Source organism: Elgaria multicarinata, chromosome 6 (genome assembly GCF_023053635.1).
Source record: "Elgaria multicarinata webbii isolate HBS135686 ecotype San Diego chromosome 6, rElgMul1.1.pri, whole genome shotgun sequence".
Taxonomy (NCBI): domain Eukaryota; kingdom Metazoa; phylum Chordata; class Lepidosauria; order Squamata; family Anguidae; genus Elgaria; species Elgaria multicarinata.
The window spans coordinates 95,609,641-95,634,839 of NC_086176.1; the positions used below are offsets into that span (position 1 = coordinate 95,609,641).

At 44.2% G+C, this 25,199-nt stretch overlaps 1 protein-coding gene across 1 annotated transcript in view; it reads left to right on the top strand.

Annotated features, from left to right (window-relative positions):
* EMB (embigin) overlaps positions 1-20,724 on the top strand; it is a 41,131-nt gene extending 20,407 nt beyond the window's left edge. Inside the window, exons 3-10 of the mRNA XM_063128087.1 lie at positions 1,376-1,447; positions 5,737-5,935; positions 6,641-6,729; positions 11,892-12,031; positions 14,302-14,587; positions 16,160-16,193; positions 18,356-18,431; positions 20,032-20,724. Of these exons, the coding sequence (XP_062984157.1) occupies positions 1,376-1,447; positions 5,737-5,935; positions 6,641-6,729; positions 11,892-12,031; positions 14,302-14,587; positions 16,160-16,193; positions 18,356-18,413 (878 nt within the window). The 3' untranslated portion in view covers positions 18,414-18,431; positions 20,032-20,724. The remainder of the gene's footprint in view (positions 1-1,375; positions 1,448-5,736; positions 5,936-6,640; positions 6,730-11,891; positions 12,032-14,301; positions 14,588-16,159; positions 16,194-18,355; positions 18,432-20,031) is intronic.
* Positions 20,725-25,199: the final 4,475 nt, after the last annotated feature.

A 25,199-nucleotide genomic window follows, 5' to 3' on the forward strand; every position in this document is an offset into this window, starting at 1 on the left:
GGCCGCATGCGGCCCCTTTAAACTAAACTAAAAAAAAATGGCGGATGCTGCAGGGATCCGACGTCCCTGCGCGTCCGGCATCTGGAAGCTGCGGCGGTGCGCGCTAATGTCAGCGCGCTGCCGCCCCGCCTCCCTGCCGGGATAAGCCGGCAGGTCTAGCAAAGTCCTACGTGACCTTGGATGAGCCCTTCTCCTTTCGCCTGACCTACCTCACAAGATTATTGTGAGGATAGCAGGGGAGAAAACCATGTGTGCCACTCTGAGCTATAAATAATAAGTCTACTTTCAGCTGCACAATATCTGCTAGAACTTTCCTGCCACCATTTTATGCAGTAGTAGGAAAGCTCACATGTAAAGGTGAATCATAGTTTTGAGTTTCAGATATGAGCCACAGTGGATTCACTTGCTCTCTTCTCATCTTTCACTGTGACTGTGAGGAACTCAGAAGGTTTCGTTTCCATTTCATACTAATCGCTGCTTGTCGTGACAATGAATCTGAAGGTTCATTTTAATTATTGTTATTTGAAATAAGCCAATCTTAGTCCATAGTTTATGACACTGTCCTTGTTTCATGAATCATAGTTAAGATTAACGACACTTTAAGGTTCAGATGCCATGCTTATGCTCCTCATGGCTGTAGTGGTGAAGCGTACAAGTAACTCATGCTCATAATGCTCAACCATGGTTTGGCGTTACGTGCTAACTTGGCCATTGTGTTTCTTGGCCCCCATCAGATATAGCTAATGGGTTGGTCTTGGATCAACTGTGCTAACAGAGGTGGACCTTGTGCGCGCCCCTCTTTTCCACAGCAGCCCCTCCAAGTCCCAGAAAATGCTACACAGAGAGCCATGAGACCTTACAGAATGGGGTTCTGTTGTGTAGGGGTGGGGACAGGGACATCCCCAAAGATTGGGTGGAGGGACCTTCTGCGAACAGAGCCCTTCCTCTTGTAGAAGATCCCTTTCCTTTTGTGAAAGGCAGATCCTGGATCCAAGCCAATGTGTGGAGGAAAACATATAGCATAACGACATCATAATATGGGGTAAGTTGAAGTAGGCATTACAGAAGAGTTGCGAGGAACACTTTAACATGAGGCTGATGTTTTCACTAACAGTCCTGTGTTGTTTCTAAAATGTGTACTTTCTTTGTGTTGGCTTTTTTCCTGTGGGGCGTGCGTGTGTGCGTGTATATATATATATATATATATATATATATATATATATATATATATCTTCCCTGTGTATGTGGTTTTATTTATTTATTTATTTATTTAAAAATCAGATTTATTTAAATAAATTGACAAAAAACAAAATTAACTTCTACAGAATCCTGTCTACATGGATATAAATCCAGTCTAACTTTTTCTTTTTGGCAGATCCACCCACTGCTAAGCAAACGGAGGAGAAAACTGACTTCAAATTCATGAAGGATAATATTACCATAAGCGGTATGTCTCTCATTTTCAACTTTAACATGGGGCTTTGCTAGACCTGCCGGCTTACGCCGGCAGGGAGGCGGGGCCGAGGCGCGCTACCGTTAGCACACCTCCCCCAGCCTTCCACACACACGACGCGCAGGGACGTCGCGTCCCTGCGGCGTCCGCCATTTTTTTTTTGTTGTTAAAGGGGCCGGGTGCGGCCCGAAGACGTTGGACTGGTAAGTCCGTTTTTGGTTATTTTTACGGGGGTGGGGGGCGAAGGATGGCAGGGTGGGTGGCCCGGGGGAGGGCGGGGGAGATTGCGCTGTGCGCCGCCCGAGCAAGCAACCGAGCGGCGCTTACCCGGGCAAGCGCCGCTTGGCTGCCATCCTTCGCCCTCCCCTCTCTTCTCCCCCCCCCCCCGCCGATGGACACAGCACTCCTATGAGTGCTGTGCCAGGCAGGGCCGCGGCTTTTCGTGGCTCCTCACGAGTAAACGAGGAGCCGCGAAAAGCCGTGGAAGTCGCTAGACGTTCCCCAGCTCCGGCCTGAGGCCGGAGCTGGGGGAAAAGCGCACCATAAGCGCATTCGCTTATGGTGCGTTGAAGGAGGCCTCAGCGTGGCCTGCCTCCGGATTCCCCTGTGCGACATCTGGACGCACAGCAGGGAAACCGGGTGAGAAGGCGCGCTAAGGCCTCGTCTAGGAAGGCCCATAGTTTGGCAGCAAAGAATCTGCTTTTTAATAATAATCATAATAATCATAATAACAACAACAACAACAAAAGTTTCTAGCTCATATGAAGGTAAGTTGCAAAGCATCTGATTAAAATTTGTTTAAATACCTGAAAGCCAGGATACCAATGGAGTGGGAAATACTAATGTTCAAAGCTGAGCTGAATTTGTCAGTTTCAACTTTCATATTGACATTTGCATTTTGGACATGAGAATATTAACATCTGCCTAAGGTACATAACACTGCTTCTGGATACATAACTGCTTAGAGGCAGCTGTGGACTCACCCACAAGACCTCGGTTTCCTGCAAACGTTTATTTTTGTATTAGTTCCAAGCCCCATGGTTTTCTTCTTCCCCTTTCTGGGTCACTCCGTGGTGAATCTCTCTTAAACCAGTTTGTCAAGTTTCCACTTTCTGCCAGGACAGACACAAAGGTAGTTTCACTCTCCTTTCTGTTACGTTGAGAACTTGCAGATGTATTTCGTAGACAGAAAGAATGAACTATATGAGGAAGGCTTGCTCAACTTAACCCGGTGTATCTACGGTATCTTATTTCCTTAATTTTGTTTTATTAAAAGACTTATATTCCGCCTTGCTGTCAAACAGAAAAATCCAAAGAGGCTAACAATAATGAAATTAAAGTCAGGCATGCATCAGAAAATAAATAAAATGAATAGAATCTACAACACAATCGAAACTGAGGACAGAATCCAACAAGGCACTTACGCCTCCCCCAATTCCTTTCCACCCTGCCAATTCCCTTCCGCAGTTGGCGAGTTCTGCCAATTCCGTTGCGCAAGTGGGACACGGTCTGCACACAAGGGAGATTTAGCGCTGCCATGGGAAATCTCCCAAAGGAGTGGAAATGCTCCTTTCTGGAAGGGGGAATGTGACCTCTGTCAACCTGCCTTCTTCCTGAAACAAGTATCTCTGCTCATTTCAGATCGCTCCAGAAAGGCTAAATTGTGCATCAGAATTGGCAAGGCGTAAGAGAATCGGTGGGCACATAAGCACCCCATTGGATTGTACCCTAAGTAGCACAAATTAAGTTGTGTGCAGCCAGGGACTTGGCAGGTGCTGGGAGTGATTTTGACCACTCCTGGGAGGAGTCGCTGATGCTTCCAACATCTGCTGAGTCTCTTTCACCATTCAGGGAGAGGCATGGGACTTTGTGCTTCCCCCAGCATGGAGAAAGGCAAAATGGCCAGAGTGAGGGGCAATGACATCAGTAGCAGTGGTGACAATTAGCATATATGAATGTTATGCAAATCACTGTTCTGAACCTTTGGTGGTCCATTTCTTCTTTTTTGGCAATTCTTAAGTGGCCATCCTAGATAAACTCAAGGATCACATTGTACTGTTGAGTTATACTGGGGGGATGGACAAAATGAAAGCTTCTTTTGAGGTCCCTGCCTCTCCTTATGCCATGTCAAAAGCAGGCCACATCCAACAGGGCAGCCATATTCCCAAGTGCAAAATGAGAACATAAGAAGAGGATGAAGCCAAGGGTCCATCTAGTCCAGCACTCTGTTCACACAGTGGCCAACCGGCTGTCAACAAGGGACCCACAAACAGAACATTGTGCAACAGCACCCTCCTGCCCATGTTCCCCAGCAACTGGTGTACATAGGCTTACTGCTTCTGATACTGAAGATAGCACATAGCCATCAGGACTAGTAGCCATGGATAGCCTTCTCCTCCAAGAATTTATCCAACCCACCTTTTAAAACTATCCAAATTCGTGGCCATCAGTACGTCTGGAGATGATTCTCCAGATCAGTGTAGGGGCTTCTGCCTGGTTGAAAGTCACTTTTAGCTTGCCAGTGTAAGAGAGAATTGCATCAATTTCCAACCTGGCAGACACCTCTTCCCATGTGAAAGAAACAGTATACAATTACTTAAGTTCCCACTTGCACAAAAGGATTTATGGGTGTTTGCATTGTTTCTGTAACCTGTACTTTAACCGGCAATACAATAATAGGGCATATTCTAGAATTAGGTGACTTGAGAATGATAAACATGCCCATTACATTTATTCCAGTTTTCTTCTGCAATGTGAAAATGCAGCTCCATCTTTATTATAGCTTTTATAGTCCCTCTGAAACAACATATAAGAGAACGTATAAGTGAACACTTCAAGGCAAGGGGCATAGCTCAGTGGTAGCACATGTGGTTTGCATCCAAATAGCCCTGAGTTCAACTCTTGGCATCTCTAGATACAGCTGGGAAGGAATCCTGTCTAAAACCCTGGACTGCTGCTGCCAGACAGGGTGGGCAAAACAGAGCCTGATGGATAAAGCGTCTGATTCGGTATAAGGCAATCTCCTATATTCCTATGAAACACACTTATTTTTCAAACATAAGTGATAACGATGGGATTTCAATTTCTGGGGCAGGATCTACACTACTGCTTATAACGGTTTATAATGGTTATGACAACTGTTCAGGCCCAGGACACTTTACTTATACTGTTTTCATAATGTTTTTAAAGTGTTATATCCTGCTTGGTGTAGATCGGGCCTGAGTCAATAAATATTAAAGGTTCAGCAAGGGAACTGTTCAAGCAATTTTTTTTTAAAAAAAAAATCATGTTAATATGTTAGCAGTTCTTTTCAACAAGCCACAGTCATTTTTGAATATTTGAAAACCATGATTTCAAGTACGTCTGTCATTCCCCTAAGATTGGGAAGTGATGATAATGTGGAGTAGACATGATTCACTTAAAAGACATTCTCCCTGTTCCAGCAAAAGAGATCAATGGATTGAAACAGGCTTCCATATCGCACACTTTGATCATATGGTTGAATGCCTGCATAGAACAGTTGCTTCCTATTACATGGACAAAGAAAGAAAGTGGAGCTATACATATGGTTTGTCTGGTTGGTTTCATACATGCAGATCGGATGTATGTGTGATAGACGGGATCCTCATATAGTGATGCCCAAATCTGAGTGCTCAGAGAGGAAGGCTTCATACTCTCCTGTCTCCCACAAGTGTCCCTCTGCCCCAAGTGTCTCCCATTAAGTCAGGAATGGAAGGGAGGGAGTGGACGTTGGCGCCGTGGTAAAGATGTAATTTGTGTACCACCGCTCACTACAAGCTAAAGGAGAGCATTACAATATGACTGCCCAGGCTTCCAAGAGATTTCTTGATCATCCATAGGCAAAGTAGATCAGGTGACAAGAATAACTAATATTTCATGGTCAAACATGTGCTGTTTGATTTGAGCATGCAAAGTACTCTGTCAGCCAGCATTCCTCATCACAGGCTCATCTTCATCTTGATTGGCTCAAATCCAAAGAGATTTGATGTAAAACCTACTTGTGACTGATTGTCTATAGATTGGGAGTATGCACCTGGAAGCAGGTAAATTCAGTGAAAGAATTTTTAGGTTACGTGTGTTAGGTAGGACTGCAGTGTCTCAGAAATACAGAGCTGTAAGAACATTCTCCTTGCAAAATTGATCTGGATTTATTTGAAGTCAAGAGTTGAAAAATACCACCACTAAGGGTGTGTGAGTAATAATTTAATATTTTGAATTTCTTTCTTTTCATCAGATAACTGTTGTTTTAATTTGTTTTCCAGCGGAATCTCCCCAAAAGTCAATGACAAAAAATATCACAGTAGTGAGTCCAACTGAACTTGAACTGCTGTGTAGTTTGCCTCTTACCTCTTCCACAGAAATGGAAAAAATTGAGGTTGTTTGGAAAATGGGTAACAAAACCATCCAAGAGGACAGGATCTACAAGAATGAAACTGAAACTAAATGGTGCTCTCGATATACGTGAGTAGCTTTTGAGATTTGCCTGGCGTTGCTGTAAATATAGAGAGGAAGAAACTGTTTCAGATGATACAGACAGGAGCATCTACTTGCCTTCCCCTTAATTTTCCAGCACATGATAACTCAGTAGAGTGTGGGAAATGACTGCTATAAAGCATTGTGTTTGGAGTGAAGTGAAATGAGGGCATTACTATAGAAGATGCAAGACTACTGTCAAGAATGACATCCCCATGTCAAATTTTCGCTTTCTTATTCATAATGTATAGTAACATTTACACTGTGCCATAATGTCAAATATTTCCCATCAGTGCAGCGAATGATGTAAGTATGACATCATGACATAGCATACAGTAAGTGTTGCTACATTTTACCTGCATGAGGAGGAGAATTCAACACAGGGCTGCCATTTTTGATGGCAGCCACATGTCTCCCATAATAGGTAAATATACCAGGAAAGTTCAATTTGTAGTATTTGATCTGTGATGATCCATTCGTACTAAATATTTCAGCCATCAACTGATGAACCTGCATCTGTTTGAATAAGCTAGAGTTTGTCATTTTCCCTAAGTATGAAATATCACAATTTTAGCAATGTTGCATTCATATGATCATCCTATTGTTTTCAGTTTTGTAGTTTAATCTTGCTTTTTTCATCCTATTTTTAATCAGTTCTGTAGTATCAATTATTCTTTTAACTATCCTTTTAAGGGTATACGTCAGAAACAAAGACCAATTGGGAAAGTACACTTGCATTTTTAAAATTAAACAGGAAGTAAATGCTACATTTCGTTTACAAGGTAAGTTCCCAGAATTTTGCATTTTTTATGATCATATTTATTCTTATTAAAAACCTGTGGATTAATTTTGTCAGTATTCAGCTAATAGGGCCCTGTTGATTATGCTGTTATTGGAGCACAGGAATAAAATCTTATAAATAAAAACTTGGCACAGCTAGAACACCTATATAAGTGAGAAACTGTGAAAAGAATTAAAAAAGAGCTTTTCTCTCTCTTTTAAACAAAAAATGCTAAAGCCCAGCCCATATCCTTGTTTATTTCTTATTTATTTACAACATTTCTATACCACTCCATAGCTGAAATAGATTCTGGAGCAGTGAACATAAGAATTAAAACAGTAAAAGATACAAAAAATAAAACAGTATTATTATGCTAAAAAACACAGAATGCCAGTCAAGGAATGCTTCCTGGAATAAGACTGTTTTCAGGAGTCACCAGAAAAAAACCACAGTGTTGGCAGTGCCTGACCACCAGGGGCAGGGAGTTCCACAGAAAGGGGACCATCCCGTTGAAGGCTCTTTTGGTGAACTCCAGTAAGGCCATAGGTCCACAAGGAACCACCAGGAGCATGCCCTATGATGACGTTTGTGTTAGTAAGGGAGGTTAGTAAGGGAGAAGACACTCTCTCAGATATCCTGGTCCCAGGTTCTTTAGAGCTTTAAACAGAGCTTTAAACCTAGGAATAGGCAGCCAGTGCAGCTCCCTCAGTAAAGACGTTACATGCTGGAAAGGGACAGTTCCCAACAACAGCTGAGCTGTTGTGTTTTGCACTAGCTCCAGCTTCCGGAGCAGCCTTAAGGGCAGCCCCACATAAAGTGCATTGCAGTAATCCAGTCTCGAGATTACTAACACCTGTACCACTGTGGCCAAGCTATCCCTGTCCAGAAGAGGCTATAGTTGACAAACCTGCTGAAGCTGGTAAAAAGACACTGTTAAAGATACTGTAAGAGTTCATCTGAGCCTGGCTCAGAATCAAACCCTGGGATATCTGTATACAGTTTGCATGTGCTAATTTACGTGTGTCGATGCAAGTTTAGGAATGGAATGGAAGGGATCCACCAACTCGTGGGAGGTGGTGGCTTGCAGGATGTTCATATGGGAGAAGAATTGATGTATATATGTACACAGCACACATTGATTGATACATGTATTGAATGTCGGCTTCAGGCTAAGCACTATGCAGAGCATAGGGAGAACACAGAATGAAATAACTTTGCCTTTGTTCTGTCCAGATTGGAATGGTTGATTGAACAATATAAATAAATGTGATACATATCTCATCTTCTAAGTTGAAGGCAGCTTGCATGAATTAAAACCAGATTACAGTATGAAACTTAGGCCTTAGCTAGACCTACGTGCTATCACGGGACAGGGGAGGGAAGATCTTGCATTGTGTTTAACGCGAGATCCCTCCTCTGTCTACACGTGACATGCGATGACCTCAGCAGGAGAGGCGTTGCGATGGCCATTTTTTTAAAAAGACCAGCAGTGCACGAACGCTCATGCACTAAAGGTAAGTCCTTTTTGAAATTTAAATTATTTTTCCCGCTTCCCCCACCCTACCCCCGATGGGCACAGTGCTCTTGAGGAGCGCTGCACCCCGTTCCCAGCTCCTCACGAGGAATTGCGCGGAGTCGGGTCAACCCGCAGTACCTGTCAACACATTCTGTGGACTCAGGCTCAGCCCAGGACCATGGAAAAACCAGGGCCAAAGGGGAGGGCTATATCCTGGGGCAAGGGAGGGATGATCCCTCCCTGATCCCGGGATCCCCTGTGTGTCATGTGGATGCACAGGGACGATCCCGGAGTTCACCCCGGGATAAAGCCCCATCTAGTAGCAACTGAAATGATGGGTATGAAGAACATTGCATCAGAAAACTGGAATGGTCCTTCTGCAGGCCCTACTTGCACATCTGTGCAATCTGGCAGATGTTTTTCCTTTCCATTGGTATTTCATCCTTTTTCCAGGAGCTCCCATCATTTTATCTTCACAACCCTGTGAGGTGGGTTCAGCTGAGAGACTTCAATTACCTTCAAGTTGACTAGCTCATGATGTCACTGGTCATTGTTAGGGCCACATATAGGAAGGGTGGCTGCAAATGTGAATAATATGATAAAAGATATACAAATGTTGTGAATTCAAATGTGTTTGATTCTGAGAACAGTCCACGCAAATGTATAGCTGGGATAGAGTAGTGGCTAGTCATATGTCAGGGCAGCATAACCAGAATGGAGTGGGGGGCTGAATTGCTCACCCACCCCAGATGAAGGCCAGATGACATCCGTGGTCACACCCAAGCCTCTCTCAGGATGGAGAAAGGGGTTTGGCTGGAACTGGGATGAGACAGTTCCATGGGATGAGAAAGTTCCATGGACCGAGTGCAGAACAGGCCGGATGATGATGATGATGATGATGATGATGATGATGATTAATTTGTATCCCATCTTTTGCCCAATACAAATGGTGTGGTGTGTCCAGTGCAAGATTTTAGACTTCTTTGTTGGATTTTATGGAGATAGTCTTATAGCTACAAAAAGAAAAAGAAAAAGAAATCCTCTATTTCTGTCTAATTTCCTTACTTCTTGTTCTGTATTTGATTCTGCCCTGTCCTTCAAATCTACCCAGGATTTGCAACAATTTTACTGATGCTGTCCCTTTTTAATGAAATGAGATAGTAATAAAGGTACCTTGGTGTAACATGATAGTTAACTGAAGATGCAAGTTGCTGAATTATTAAGATGTGACTAAATATAGAAAGATGATACACATTGATGAATGTCACTTAAATATTAATGATGTTTTGCCTATATATATATATATATATATATATATATATATGTATGTATGTGTGTGTGTGTGTGTTCTTAGAGTTAAGCAAGTATGTTTTGAAGACCTTAATTTGTGAAAACATTCACTATTAATGCTAGTTCCATGGATCTTTATTTCAAACAACACCCTGATCATCATCTTAAAATGGAGCAGCTTTGCATGGTTAGAGTTTCATTGTTGCCCAGTCAAATTTTGCATTTAAGCTATAACAAAATGGCAGCCAACTATGGGGTTTCAGTTATACAGTCCATCAATTTGGGTTAGCTGTTCAAACCTATTTCTGAGTCTGATGATTTTGCAGCACCGAGAGATTTTTCTGACTAGGATAATATCTCACAATGCATTATTCATTTGCTGGGGTGCCTACTCATTACAGGACCTCATGAGATCCTTCCACAGGCATTCTAGTAAGTCTGCTGGGTGGGAAGTTTCAAGGGTTCTTCAGATTGGGGGGAGAGAGGCATCTATCCCCTCTCTTCCTCTCTTCCTCAGCTGGGAAAGAGCTCTTATGTTGATGCTTGCCGGCAAGATTTCTTCCTGATTTGGAGGGGATGGAGACCCGCTCCCCATTCAAACATTAGTGCCTCATCTACCTAGATGTCATGTTAATTCCCCTCTAATGTGCCTCTGGAAAGAGGGGGTTGAATCTATGTTTTCATGGGGCAGTTTTTAATATCTCAGTGTTGCTCAAGAATGTTTTGTTTTAGTTTTAAAAGCTCCCTTATCAACCTGTGGGGTGGGTTGGCTGGATCCCATCCAACATTTCCAATTAAGATAATACGTATGAACAGTTCAAGTGCTGGGATTCCTTCCTTTTCTGAATAAGTTTGGAAGTGATGAGGAGGACTTGTTTAGCTTCAGCAATAGGGCTGTTCCAAACTGTGCCAAAATGAGAACAAAAGGATGGATGCCTGTGTGCTGTCACGCTCACCCCATTAGGGCTGCCACTTCCACTGATCTCTGGTCCATCACATAGTCTGAGCAGCAGAACATGGCCAAATGGAAATTTCATTAAAATGAGGAACCATGACAAAAAGAGATTGCACTCTGCTGACGAACATTAATCAGACTGAAAAGTGGTAATAATCATCAGGTATAATTTATTTCATGGTTTATTTGCTCAGCTCTAATATATCGGATCCAAGCAATATGTTTAACGTTGATCTTTTTCTCAGCTGCGTGAGCCTTCAGTTATGTGAGCAAAGGAAACACAGTGAGGGCCCTTTGAATTGTTCATACTCAGCTTCATTCAGCCTGATTCCTGCATGCTTGTTTCTTTGGCCCTGGTTCTTACATTCAACTAGGAGTCATGCTACAGTGGAGGATGGAAATGAGGCCACTCTACACCACCATGTAGATAACCTTCAGTGGGCCTGTTCAGAAGACACCTTGAACCCTGCTGGTGAAGGCTTTTGGTTAAGCCGCAGGGTTTAAGGTGCCTTGTGTAATGCATTTTGCTAAACCCTACTCACGCACTTACCACAGTCAGATCGTCGCCTTCAGTCTAAACGGGCCACACAACGTTACAGGCATTGCGCCTGTCGCGGCCACCATTTTTTTTAACGGGCCAGTGCTGGAACACACTTGCGCTCCAGCGAAAATTAAAAGGAAAATACAAAAAGCCCCGACCCTCCTCCCCACCCCCAAGGGCCCTGGACTCTCCCCATCCCGGTTCCTTCCCTCTGATGACCCCTGTTACTTGCGGGGAAGAGGGAAGAAGCCAGGATGGGAGCCTACACCGCCCGCAGTCTTCAGGATTCTCCTGGGACTGCATGTAAAACTGAGGTCTCAGTTATCCTGGGGAAATGGAGGGATCATCCCTCCCTGATCCCGGGATCCCCTGGACACACATTTGGACACTCAGGGATGATCCTGGGATGATCCCTGGAAAAACGGCTGGTGTAGAAAGGGCCATAGAGAGCGGGGCTGCATGTCAAGTATGAAGCCCACCTTCACTCCAATCTTCAATCATTTCACACTGTACACATTTCACATGTATGCATTTTGCCCTTACTTCTCTTTGCCTCACTTACAGACTTGGGACGATTTTGAATGGGGAGAATTGTTTGAACTGTAGATGCTGCTTTTAAAGTGCTGGTAATTTTATACTTGCTAATCCAAGTACAGAAATGATTTCCCAAATCTATGCAAACATTAGAAATAAATGTTTAACTACAAGCTCAGTGAAAATATAATGAAGAGAACAGGCTTGCTTATTATGCAACCAAATCTGAATAACTGTTTATGGCTCATACTGTGTATATATATATACACATTGCAGGAGGTCTGATATGTCATTTCACAAGTGTTCTCTGTTTGTTTGTTTTCTTAGTACCTGAAGTACACATAAAATCGGAGAACGTAATCACTTACGTAGGTTATTCTGTGATCCTGACGTGTTCAGTTGGCGATGAGACAGTCTGTTATAACGCTTCCTTTTGGACTTGGTATAAAATGAACGGAAGTGAAAAGGTAAAATTCCATCTCATTGAGGCCTTAGCTAGACCTAAGGTTTATCCCGGGATCGTCCCGGGGTCATCCCTGTTCATGTAAATGACACAAGATATCCCGGGAGCAGGCAGGGAGGACTCCGGGACAATCCTGGGATAAACCTTAGGTCTAGCTAAGGCCTGAGTGTGGGGCTGGGGGAACACTACTAATTCAGAATATGTTAAAGCAGTACTTTTCTGGTGTAAAGCTGATTTCATATCTGAATTTGAATGGTAATTCATTTGATCCAAATTTTAATGAGCTGGGCTATATATTCAAATAAAATAATACAGGGCTCTAAGAGACTGTGGGATCACAAACCCCTTCTATGCAGCCTAGTAAGGACAGGGTGAGCATTGGATATGGTGGGTGTGCTTGGCTGTGTAAGGAACCCAGTTAGCGATGGGCAAACTCACCAACATCCGATTCGTCGGACACTCACACCATCGCTGACACTGTCCGCCCCCCTTGTCAAGCCATACAAGCTCCTTCGTTTGTGCCTTTGCTCTTACCTAAATGGGACCTTTACGGCCATCATTTACACAAAGGGGGTAAAGGCGTAACTTTTGGAGCCTCTATTTTGGCGCACAACGGAGGCTTCAGATGAGGGTGTATTAGGGTGACCATATGAAAAGGAGGACAGGGCTCCTGTATCTTTAACAGTTGCATAGGAAAGGGAATTTCAGCAGGTGTCATTTGTATATATGGAGAACCTGGTGAAATTCCCTCTTCATCACCACAGTTAAAGCTGCAGGAGCTATACTAGAGTGACCAGATTTAAAACAGGGCAGGGCACCTGCAGCTTTAACTGTTGTGACGAAGAGGGAATTTCACCAGGTTCTCCATATATACAAATGACACCTGCAGAAATTCCCTTTTCAATACAACTGTTAAAGATACAGGAGCCCTGTCCTCCTTTTCCTATGGTCACCTAGGGTGGATGGCTGCTGAGCGCTCATTGGGATTTGCAGGTGCTTGGAATGTGAGTCCATGAATGTGTTGTGGGCACCCAACTGGATCTGTGGGGAGGCAGGTGCTGGGGAGACGTCAGACTCCTGGCCTCAGCCATGCTCCTGCCACACCCCTGCCTCTGCTCATATTGATATAAGATGTGTGTCTAGCTGCAAGAGTCTTTGGATAAGTTTTTTTTTACTCTAGAATAGGTGTGTGGGCTCCAATCTGGCTCTTAAAAGCCCCCTACCTTCCACACAAAGATCCTGATCCAGTTGAGTCCCCACACACCTACTCTAGAGTAAAACTGTGGTTGGAGGAGATGGAACTGCTGAACATAGATTTAAAGAAATGTTTGGGTTTTTTCCCAGAGGAGAGCAGGGAATGATAACTTCTGCCATGATGGGAGAAAGATATTTGGCATTTACTCTCCCAGCTAGAAATTATGCTCTGATCGTCTTCATATTCTCTCTCCCCCTCTCCCTCTCTCTCTGTGTGTGTGTGTGTGTGTGTGTGTGTGTGTGTGTGTGAGAGAGAGAGAGAGAGAGAGAGAGAGAGTGATGGGCTTGTAGTCCAGCCATTCCCCTGCTGCCAGAGAGTTATTCAAAGATCATTGTTTCCAGCTGTTTCCCTTCATTGCTGGCGCACATCTCCAGCTACTGCCTATTGCTCATTCTTCAAGATGAGTTGCTTTCCCCACAACGGAATGGAGGGTGGATAGCAGAGGGGGGGGGGCAGAGGCTGGCATTGCATCCTTCAGGTGTGTGCATTAAAAGAACCCTTGAACAGGATTGGGGAAATTGCATTCAAGCTATCATTTTGGTATTGGCACCAGCAACCCCAATAACAAAAATGGATCCCCGAAAATTGGGTGGAGGCACCTTCCATGATGGGAGCCCTTCCATCTAAGGAAGAGCGATCCTGAATCCAATCCATGGAAAACACTCCATGACAGCCTTTCCCAACCTGGTGCCCTCCATGCAAGTTGGTCTACAACTCCCATCACCTGGCTGGGGACAATGGAGGCTGTAATCCAACATGTCTGGAGATCCCTGGATTGCAGCCATGAGAATATGATCTTACATTCAAATGTCTTGCCTAACCCAGGCTGTGGATCAACTCCTGAGGTTGTGCTCTGTTTTCTTTGTCCTTCTGCTTCTCTATTGTATATTTACACTTTTCCTGCTAGTATATTTCATCCCCATGTCTAAAATTCTACATTTCTAAATTTCAAATGATATAGGACTTCCTTCTCCGGCAGCCTACCAAAGCTTTTAAAACTGGGTTTTCCCTCCCATCAGGTTGCTATTAATAGTACTGTAAACCCAAATAAGTACGGAATTATCCCGGAGAAACAACCCTGCGTAACCAAACTGAATATCTTGGAGCTCTCAGAAGATGACAGTAGCCTTTATGGCTGCGAAGCTGGATTTCCATTTGGTGAAAGCAAAGGGCAAGTCTCCCTCAAAGTCCTCACCTACATGGCACCACTCAAACCATTCCTTGCAATAGCCGCTGAAGTTATTATTTTAGTCGCAGTGATTTTCATCTATGAAGTATGCTCCAAAAGGAAAGAGAGTCATGCCGGTAAGACAAGTGTGTAATGTGTTCCTTTTATTTTTAAAAGCAATATATATATAATTAATACATAAGTTCCTCTTGTGGACATGATGTGAACCTGCTTATACCAAACTAGACTAGTGCTGTGCCAAAAGAACTCTCCCACGAACATTTTGACCATCTTCATTCAATTTGAGAGAAAAGAAATTGCTTTCGAAACGAAATTCAAAGGAGAAGAAATTTCGGAGAAATTATCATGGATTTGGTTCAGGGTTCTTGGGCTTACCTTACTTATAAGATGACTGAGGAGTGTGTGTGTGAGTGTCCTGTCTTTCATTGTATGGCCGTCTTTCTGTTAGCCTGAAGCCTCCTTGGCTTCCCGCACTTCCCACCCAGATTTCAGTGTGAAATTGACAGAAGTGGGGGACTGAAGTGGCAGATGGTCCACTGTTTCCAGAGGCCTGTCAGCTCATGAGCCACAGCAGGAGGTGGGAGGGGTTGTTTTCCCTGGAGAGTTCTCTTGCAGTTCTCTCCCTACCAAGTGGTTTTAATGGGGAGGAAATCACGTATGCCAACTCCAGTCATGGGACCTTTTCAAGGAATGGAGGTGCTTTGGACCCAGTGAATCAAAGGTTATCCCTGCAACACCCCATTTCAGCATCTACTGGTGCATCTATGTCCTTGGAGCAGAGAGGTACATCCACCCCAACCTAATCCCCTCCAACCAGATCTGAGGGTTACATTTGCCTCTTCGTCTGGACCCAAAATAGTCTAAACTAGCAAAGCTGGAGATTAATTTTAGATAACACACTACGTCATCTAACCAACAGAAGTGAAATGGTAGTGATCTTCAAATTGCTAGCACAGTGATCTTCAAATGGTGGGTCATGATCTAAAAGTGGCTAGCAAGATCAGGCCAGATGGGTCATGGCAAAGTTGTTGCTGCCATGTTGGGCATGGAGAAAATTGTGAAAGTGCGTCCCATGTTGCAGGTCTGAGATGGGTCTGACAAATTATAAGAATTTGAAGAACACTGATCTAGTATATGAAGGGCACCCTTAGATGAGTTGTGACATCCAGTGATTAAAGGTAATCTTCCTCCAGTCATTGGATTCACCTCTTAGATGATGAAAGCTGAAATGCCATACTCACTTAGAGTAAGCCCGCATTTTGCTCAATGGGACTTACTTCTTAAGTTATGTGTATAGGGTTGCGTTATAAATTTGGTACTTTCCAAAGTAGACAAAGACTTATCACTAGGGCTGTTTCTACACCTGCCTTTTCCCCCGGGATCATCCTGGGATCATCTGTGTGCATCCAAATGATACACGGGATCCCTGGAGCAGGCAGTGATGATCCCTCCATTTTCCTGGGATAATCCTTAGGTGTAGAAAGGGCCTAGGTCATTACCTTCTTATGTGTAAGTTTTGCTCTGCCTCTTAATTGTGTTTCAGACTGCCACTCCTTTTACATTGTGTCAAAGGGAGCCATTGAGAATGGAACCTACTTGCCTGTTGATTGAATATAATACAGATCTTATATCCTTGTTGTTGAGACAATAAATAAAATTAAACTCATTGGGTTTTCTTTATTTCATAGAAGTCGAAAAAGAATTTGAACAAACGGAAACATTGTGAGTCATCATTTTATTCTGTATTTTTATATAACCTGTTTAAACAGTATAGAGGGATATAATATATATAATGTTTAAACAGTATAGCGGGAAAACCAGCTCCATTTAAATACAGGCGTGTTTGGCTATAGAATTCAGTTGGATTGTAACCACCTCCCATTTCATTTTCATGGGGTGGGTGGGTGGCTCTGTTCTTAATATTTGCCAATTTGTAACTAAGGGTGCACACCTATGTTTAGACAGAAAAAAGTCCTACAACTTCTAACCATGCTGGCTAGGGAATGCTGGGAGTTGTAGGACCTTTTTCTGTCTTAACAGGCATAGGATTGCGCCCTGAATTTAGAAATTCCAAATTATGTATAAAAATGTCTTATGAAAATAGTTCTTGAATAAATAGGTAGTATATACAGAACCGAAAGAAAGTACATAGATAGTTGCCTGAGGTACACAGTACATAGACAGGTCAGAAGAATGGAAGCTGGTGGCTCTGAATTTGGTGGGACTGTGAATCTATTCTGGGTTCAGTTATAACCAGCAAGAATTCTAAATGAGCTATCCAAGGTATCGAACCCATTTTGGGGACAAGGTTCAGCATGGAATCATAGCCCCACTGATATCAGAGCCAGCAGCCTCTACTGGGCTAGTCTGTTTGACCATCTAGCTCAGGATTGTCTCCTATGAATAGTATCAGCTCTCCAGGATGTCAAGCAGAGGTCTTTCACATCAACTTCTGAATGATTCCTTTCATGCAATCTTTACAAATCTCCAGATGTGTTGGATGACAAATCCCACCATCCCCAGCCCTACACATCTGGAGAGTGCCAGGTTTGTAAAGGCTGCATGAACAGAATCATTCAGAAGCTGATGTGGAAAACCTGGCAGGGGATGATCTGCTCATACTTGCTGGGGATGATTGGAGTTGGAGACAAACATCTGGAGGACGCAGGGTTGGGGAAGGCTGTTCTGGCTGATTCTTTTAAGCGGAGATGCAAGGGATTAAACAAGAGATGTTTGGGTATGCAAAGCACGCCCTCCACCACTGAACGACAGTCTGAACAATTAAACATAATATTAATTGATGGAATCTACTGCAGGCTTACAATATAATAAGATGTGATACGAAAGTGTGTGTGTGTGTTGTGGGCAAGGACAAATGGGGAAGAAGAGGAAAGCATTCATTCATTGGAGCAGCTGCTCCTTCATGGCTAGTGGAGGCCAGGTTGGCTTCCCATTCACCCTGATGTTCTTCCTGGGAGGCAAGGACTGCAGCCTCCCAGTGGCCGTAGGACTCCTGGCTGTTGGCAGAGCACAGAGTGTGCCTCCCTTCAGCTCCACAGTCCCAGGCTAACACATCCACGAATGCCACTAAATGTTATTTGCTGGGGAGCAAAAAGGAATCTCTGGAAGCAAAAGTGTTGCACGAGACTGTGGCTTTCTTCTTTGGGCCTCTTGTCACACTGTCAAGGCCAGCCCAAGACATTTTGCTGTTTGAGGCCAAGGACAAGAAGGCTCCCTCCCCATTCCATGTACAGAAGCCAACCAGATGGACTGTGGAAGGACAGCTTCCTTCATCATCCCTAAGGGCAGTGGGGTAATTTAGTGAGTACAGGGCAGGCCCTGTGGCACATTCAGCTCTGTTCCCCAACACTCCTTGTCCCCCAGTAACTGTTGCCTGAGGTGACTGCCTCACCTTGCTAGCAGTGCTCGCCACACATTAAAGAGCTGAGCCACTCCTTTTTTTATCTCATGGGTGGAGAGCGTCCTAGCTCTCCTTGTTTAAGGCTCTCTCCCACCGCTGACTATCCCTCATGGCAAAACAGGCAGCAGTATTGTAAAGCGCAGGGCCTCCCTCAGCTTACCATGCAGGTTTGGGCAAAGGAGAGGGAAAAGGCAGCTCATGGGTTAATAAACACATAATTAAATACCATGAGCAGGAGCAGCTTCATTCCAGAAGGCAGGAATTGCCCTCGCTGTGGCCAGGCTTTGCTTAACCTCTTTATCATCTCACATGTGCCTGCTCTTCTCTGGTTGCTAGGAAATATTAGCCACATGAGAGTGGGACCATGGAAAAACCCAGCCAGAGATGATGACAACTCCATGCCTCAGTAAAATAATTAGTCATGATGTAAGAGACTGAATGTAATGCCACTTCTCCTGTACAGGAAATCGGAAGACAGCAACGGTGTGGAAAACAGTACCACCAGGCACAGAAAAGTTTAAGTCCTTTGTGGGAAGGCGGTAAGTTCAAATTACATTTGAGAGATTCTGGGATGACTGTGAAAAAATGGAGAAAGAGGTAGCGTTGTGCTTCAGGACAGGCTGTTTCCATTGCAGTTTCAGAACATACCCTTCAACCCAGGTTGACCCCATTGAAATGACTAGAAATGCCCGTTATTAGCAAAGGGATGAGTTGATATTATATGATGTCTGGGATTGTTAATGGGGTTTCCTTTCCAACAGTAGAAGGGTGACATTTTATAAATTGCCACCATGATCTCCAGTCAATTGAAAATGGTTACCAAGGACACTTTCCATTGGGGGAGAGGGTGGGGCAAAGAGAAGAAGGGAATGTAAGGAATTCCCGTGTGGACGTGCCCTTAGTCGTATGATCTTTACCAAACTACTCTCTTTCCATTGATCTGGAGTAGGATTTCATCAGCTCTGTCTAAGTGGAGGACTTTTGGTTTTATATTGTTCTCCTCGCCCCTCCCCACCCCACTGCATGCTTCTCAAAATATTCTTACTAATATCCTGCCATTCCTTCTCCCCTTCTCTTCTCACACTTAACCTGAAACCTATCCCCCCTTCCCCAGCAACCAATTTCTTTAATACCTCCCTTGTGCCACAGGTACTCAAAGGGCTGCAGCACCTGTCCTATATATTTAAGAGATGGGCCATAGCTAGAGGGGGCGAAATCCCGATGCATCGGATTGTCCCGATGCATCCACATGATGCACAGGGGATCCTGGGATCAGGGAGGGATGATCCCTCCCTTGCCCCAGGATCTTGCTCTACCCTTTGAGCTTGGTTTTTCCGCAGTCCCGGGCTGATTCCAAGACCATGGAATGTGTGGCCGGGCGTCACGGTTTGTCCCGGATCCTTGCGGTTCCCTGCAAGGAGCCGGGACCCGCGCATGGCATGCAGACCTACTCAGGAGCTCTGCGCCCATCAGGGGTGGGGTGGGGGGAGCAGGGATTTATTTATTTATTAAAAAATATTACCTTTTGTGCAAGAGCACTCGTGCACATCTTCAGTGTCTTTTAAAAAAAAACAAAATGGCGGGCATGACATCCTTTCCTTCCAAGGCCGTCATGCACCGCGTGTAAACAGAGGGGGGATCTCGCAATAAAACATTGTGAGATCTTCACCCTTCCGTCGTGCAATTAGAGGTAGATCTAGCTAAGGCCATGATGGGCATTAATCTGTCATAAGAATTAGGGTGGCCATTCATGAGAAAAGGACAAAAGAGGATTGTGATTTGCATAGTATTTGCGTATGCTAATATATATGTGCAGGTGCAAATTTAGAAATAATTATTATAATTTAAATAGAAATACAGTATGTCTCACCATACTCTAAATGCCTCTGACCTTTGTCCCTGCTTGTTCAGCCTGATGTCCAGATGCTAAGTGTGGATGGGAAACAGTTCTTATGGTTTCAATATCTCTACCCTAGAATTGGACAGGGCAGCCCATTGAATAGAGCCCAGTCCTCTGGCAGCCTTTCAAATGGAGGACTGTCTTTTGTAAAAGAGGACACCTGGCCACCCTACATGATGCTATATTGGGTCAATTGGTCATGCTAAATATATTTATAATATGTATTCTGTTTAATTTAGGCAAGGCAAAGGAAACAGATGGCTATCTGTCACATCAGGAAACTTCAGAGAGATGTAAACGGTGGAACCATAGCTACTCTGCTTCTGATAATGGCCTTTTTAGATGTGTTAAGAGTAAATAATACTGCTTAAAGTGTATTTTTAGTAATGGACTTATCAAACAATGCAAATGTCTTGCCCGTTGTCACATTGTGCTGAACCTGTGTTGTTGTATGCTTTCCATACTCTGTTACACCCATTTGAGCCTTTTGGCTCCAGTTAGCAATAACTTCCAACCATTAGTCTGAATGTGTATGTGTGATTTTAAATATGAGACCGGACATTAGTTCAGGCTGCCACCGATTCTGTTGTATAAGGAAAGTACTGCAGCATCAGAATAATCAATGCCAGCCATGATTCCCAAGCAAAATAACAAGCAAGTTGAGAATTTTATTGAGATAGTACTATAGCTCTTCAGTTTCTTTAACCTAGAACCAATTAATGTAACAAGGCCTGATGACACACATTTTAGCTGGTGAGAAAATTTATTGTAGACCAGGGCCTCCCTTAGAATCTTGAGAATCCCCTCCTTTCTTTTTGTAAAGAAACGAGTAGTTAGCCCTCTTGTTTAGTGAGATTATTTTAATGTACAAATAGTAACTATAAGGCTTGGTAACTAGAAATAAAATAAACAAATAGGCTACATATTTGGAACTTTGAATTGTGATGTTTAAGCCAAGTGAATGACTTGTGAATACTTGCATGAAGTGAGATGAGGGTTCTTGGCTGGTTGAACTCGGTAGAAGTATTTTTTTACTGAGAGTGGGACAAAAGTTGTACATCGAAAACAAGAAGCCCTGATAACTATAACTACATTGTTTATGGCCTCATCAAAAAGGTGAAAGAATATCAACATTCTCCATAAAACAAATGAGTAGAATCACATTTAACGTATTTTTAAATACAATTTGAAAATATTTCCCATTCCTCTGTTCATAGCTACAAATTTCTCCTTCCTGAAATTAATCTCATCTAATTTGTCACGCACAAATTAGACTGGATAATGCCTTATTGGTTACCAATCCATATCTTGTCTTTAGATGTTCGCAAGGATTTTGTTAGTTTGGTATTAAAAACAGATCTATTTTGCTCTTAATGTCATCAAACAAGGGCTACTCCATCAAATAATCTCTTGAGTGTTATCTTCGAATTGTTTGGATGAACAATTGGCATAGTTAAGCATTTTAGGAGACATTGACATGTCATGTCCCCTGTTTCAGAGGTTCTGCATTACCCCAAGGAAGATTCAGATGGGTCACATGGGGAGCTCTTAGCACCCCCTTCTATACTACCCCAACCGGAGAACTTAGCTCTCCCATCAAGTGATTCTGAGGATATCTCACCTGGAGCTTCTCCTGTTCCTCAGCCATGCAGGAGTATAAAAGGGCAGAAACAGACACTGAGCCTTTAAGAACTTTATCCAGCATCAAGCAAGGATGGAACTTCTGATAGACCAGGATCTGCCATCCTTTCTAAGGCCTCAGTTGACTTCAGTCCTCTGCTGGGACAACAGTTCCACGTGGGAGACTACTCCAGCTAGCACCTGCTGCAATGTGCTATCCAAGGTCCTGCCTTGACTCCTGCTTTGTTTAGTGTGATCCAGAACAGACAGTGAGTGCTGTTGTGCAGACTGCTTTCTCTAGGCCTTATGCCTAGGGATGTCGAAGAAATCTGCAATGGGACCAAATAAGTTCAGATTTTTAAGAATCCGGCCAATGGATTCTGCAGTGGACAGGCTTTCCCACTGTCAGGGGGATTCCGTGGACTTGCAGACCATTTTTTCTAATGTTCGGGAATTTTGCACAAATTTCATTGTAGAAAAATATTCTAAAAAAAAAACCTGGCCAAAAATGTGCATTCCCCCAATAGGCTAAAATGTGAAATGTGCATTTCTGAACATATTGTGCATGTGAGAATCCATAGGTAGGCAGATGAGAGAACAAAAGGTGCCTGACAATCCGCAAAATACAGACGGAATGGATTTTACACAATTCATACATCCCTACTCATGGCTAGCCAGGACTAGGGCCATGCTATTGTTCCCACCCAGTATTGAACATGTTCTCATTGAATGTCTGCATTGAGAAAGCTTATACAACAGAAGCTAGCAGACAGTCCTGACCAGTGCAGGGATCTCTGAAGGGCAGGGGCAGCAGCAGGACCCAGTCCTGATGTTCACATGACACCCGCTTTACATGACTCAAGTGTGAAAGGGGCTAGTGATATTAATGGGTAAATTAAGCCTATGGGCCTTGCTAGACCTACCTTATAATGTGTCTGGGAGTCGGGGTGACGGCGCGCTACAGCTAGCGCGCGCTGTCGCCGTCTTCCAGATGTAACACGCGATGGGGCAAGGGGAAGCCCCGTCGCGTTGGCCATTTTGTTTGTTATTTTAAAGGGGCCATGTGCGCTGGAGTGCTGCCGGAGAAGGTAAGTGTTTTTTTAAAAAAAATAAAGCCCCCCCCCCCGCTCCCCCTGATTCCCCCCCGCCTGCTCACTCGTCCTCCCCCCATCCGCCAGGCCTGTCCCGTCCCTGATCTTCTCCCCCCCTGCTTGCCAGGCCCGTCCTTCTTCCCTCGCCCCCCAGCCTCCATCCGCCATGCCCGATGCCCGCTCTACCCCCAGCCCCCATCCGCTTGCCATTCCCTATGCCTGCTCTACCCCCAGCCCCCATCTGCTCGCCATGCCCGATGCTCGCTCTACCCCAGCACCCATCCGCTTGCCATGCCTGATGCCCGCTCTACCCCCAGCCCCCGTCCGCTTGCCAGGGCCAATGCCCGCTCTTCCCCCGCCCGCACACTTCCAATGCTTGCCAGGGCTGATGCCCGTCCTTCTCCCCCCCCTCTCCTGCCGGGTCCGGCCTTCCCCCACGGCCCCTATCTCCCCCCCCCCCCGGGATCCCCCCTGGCCAGATGGGCACAGCGCTTGTATGAGCACTGTGCCCAGTCCGTCGCTTCTCCCAGCTACTCGCGAGTAAGCAAGCAGCCGCAAAAAGCCACAGACCCTGCTAGACGTTCCGCAGCCCCGGCCTCAGACCGGGGCTGCGGAAAAACCGGGCCATAAGCAAATCTGCTTATGCCGGGTTAAGGGAGGTTTTAGCGCGGCCTGACCCCGGATTCCCCTGTGCGTCATCTGGATGCACAGGAGGGAAACCGGGCCTCACACTGCGCTAACGCCTCGTCTAGCAACGGCCCATGTTTCATTCTCTCCTACTGGAATTCATAGACTTCATTGTGTTTAACAGTGGCTGCACTGACCCATTTTAAACTATCTGCCATCTAATCATGGAACATGCAAGTTCTCCAGAACCTTCCTTTCCAACATGTTTGGTCTTACAGAATTGATCTACAGCCTTCTTCCATTCAGTGCTCTCAAGATATGTTGGGTTAGAACTCCCATCATCCCCCTGCTAGCATAATGGGGGATGGGTATTGTTGTCTAAAACATCTGGGGGGGGGCATGAGGCTGGCGAAGGCTGCTCTGTCCATAGTTGATGCGTGGGTAAATATGGAGGGAAAGGAAACCAGCAGCTGGGCTGATGTGAAACTTGCATATTTGCAATATGCTCAGTGCTTTTCAGATCTTGCAGAGAGGAAATTGGAGGAAAATGTACTGTAATTCTAAACTAAGCAAATATGATGCTAATAAGCCATTTATTTCAGTAATAGAAGGACCAAAGTTGAAATATATATCACAGTATTATTGAAGATGTATAAATGTCTTAAAAAGCTATCTATATTATAAAATGTAAAGAATGTCATCTGGTTTTGGTGTAGTTGGCTCTCAAGATTTCAACCTATTCAATGGTTCAAAACTTCTGTGATATGAAGACAATTAAACATATATTTCTGATTTCTGTATATCAGGTGTGTATGTGTGTAAAACTGGAAGAGAGGGGTTGGGGAAGGAGGGAAATAGGAAATTTATTGTGGAAGGTTACATGAAACACACATAAAACAATGTAAGCAGACCTGTTTCTGAAAACAAGCCACTAAACTGGCACTTAAGATGGCTAGCTGAACACATTTTGATGCATGAGGGAAAGGACAAGATGGACCCCCATTCATTCTACATTTAGAAATCAGCTGGTCTGGCTGTTGAATCTCTCACTAGTGTCGTCCATCATGCCTTAGAGCAAGCATCAGCACATTTTGGAAATTCAGGAAATTGTCCTGGGCGCAACCATAAAATGGCTACCATGGGTGGGCATGGCTAGTCACAAGGTACAGGTAACCTGCCCAGAGGCATTCATGGGAAATTAAGATGGCAGCAGCTAGATGCTCCCACTTCACTTGGAAGCAATCCCAACTGTTACTAAGAAAATTTAAAAATTTGTAATAAAAAATGGAAGGACTAGGCTATCTCAGCCAGCAGTAAGGAAGGTGACTGTGGGCACATTGGTACCCACAGGTATTATGCTGCTTAACCTCCCCTTAGGCAGTAGTCTAGTTTATGGGGCCCAGCTCAGTCTGTGTCCTCCCAACAGAAACGAATAGCTTGGGGCTCAGGGGGAACTGCTTGGGGAGCTGCCATTGCTGACCCCAGCATCTGCTGCCTGAGGCATTCACACCACTCTGTGTAACGGTAGGGCTGTCCCTTTAACATAAATGATAATTCTTAAATCTTAAGGAGCTATATAAAAACAATCTAGCAAGGTTTGCTCCAGCTAGGGATCACAGACACGTGGGATGAGGAGAGAAATGGACCAGAAATGTGATAAACACACTTTTCCTCCCCTAACCCAACTGTTTTAAGATTCCTCCTGCAAGAAACGTAAGGAAAACGAAAGCAATCAGACTATGATGAAGTGGAAATTGGCATTTTGGTCTTAGAGAGGAAAATGAAGAACAAAAAGTGTAGTGAAGGAAGCTAGAATAGAATTTCAATTGTAATCTCTACTATTCTGGTCAAGCATAGAAAAGGGAATTTCAGCAGGTGTCATTTGTATATATGGAGAACCTGATGAAATTCCTTCTTCATCACAACAGTTATTTTATGGGTTATATTGACAAGAACGTATATAAGGTGGTTTTTTTTAAATTATCTATATCCCATCTTTCTGCTGTAGACAGACAGGCAGAGAGTTAGAAGAAGGATCCCCTTAAAAGATGGGGCGAAAGCAACTTTAT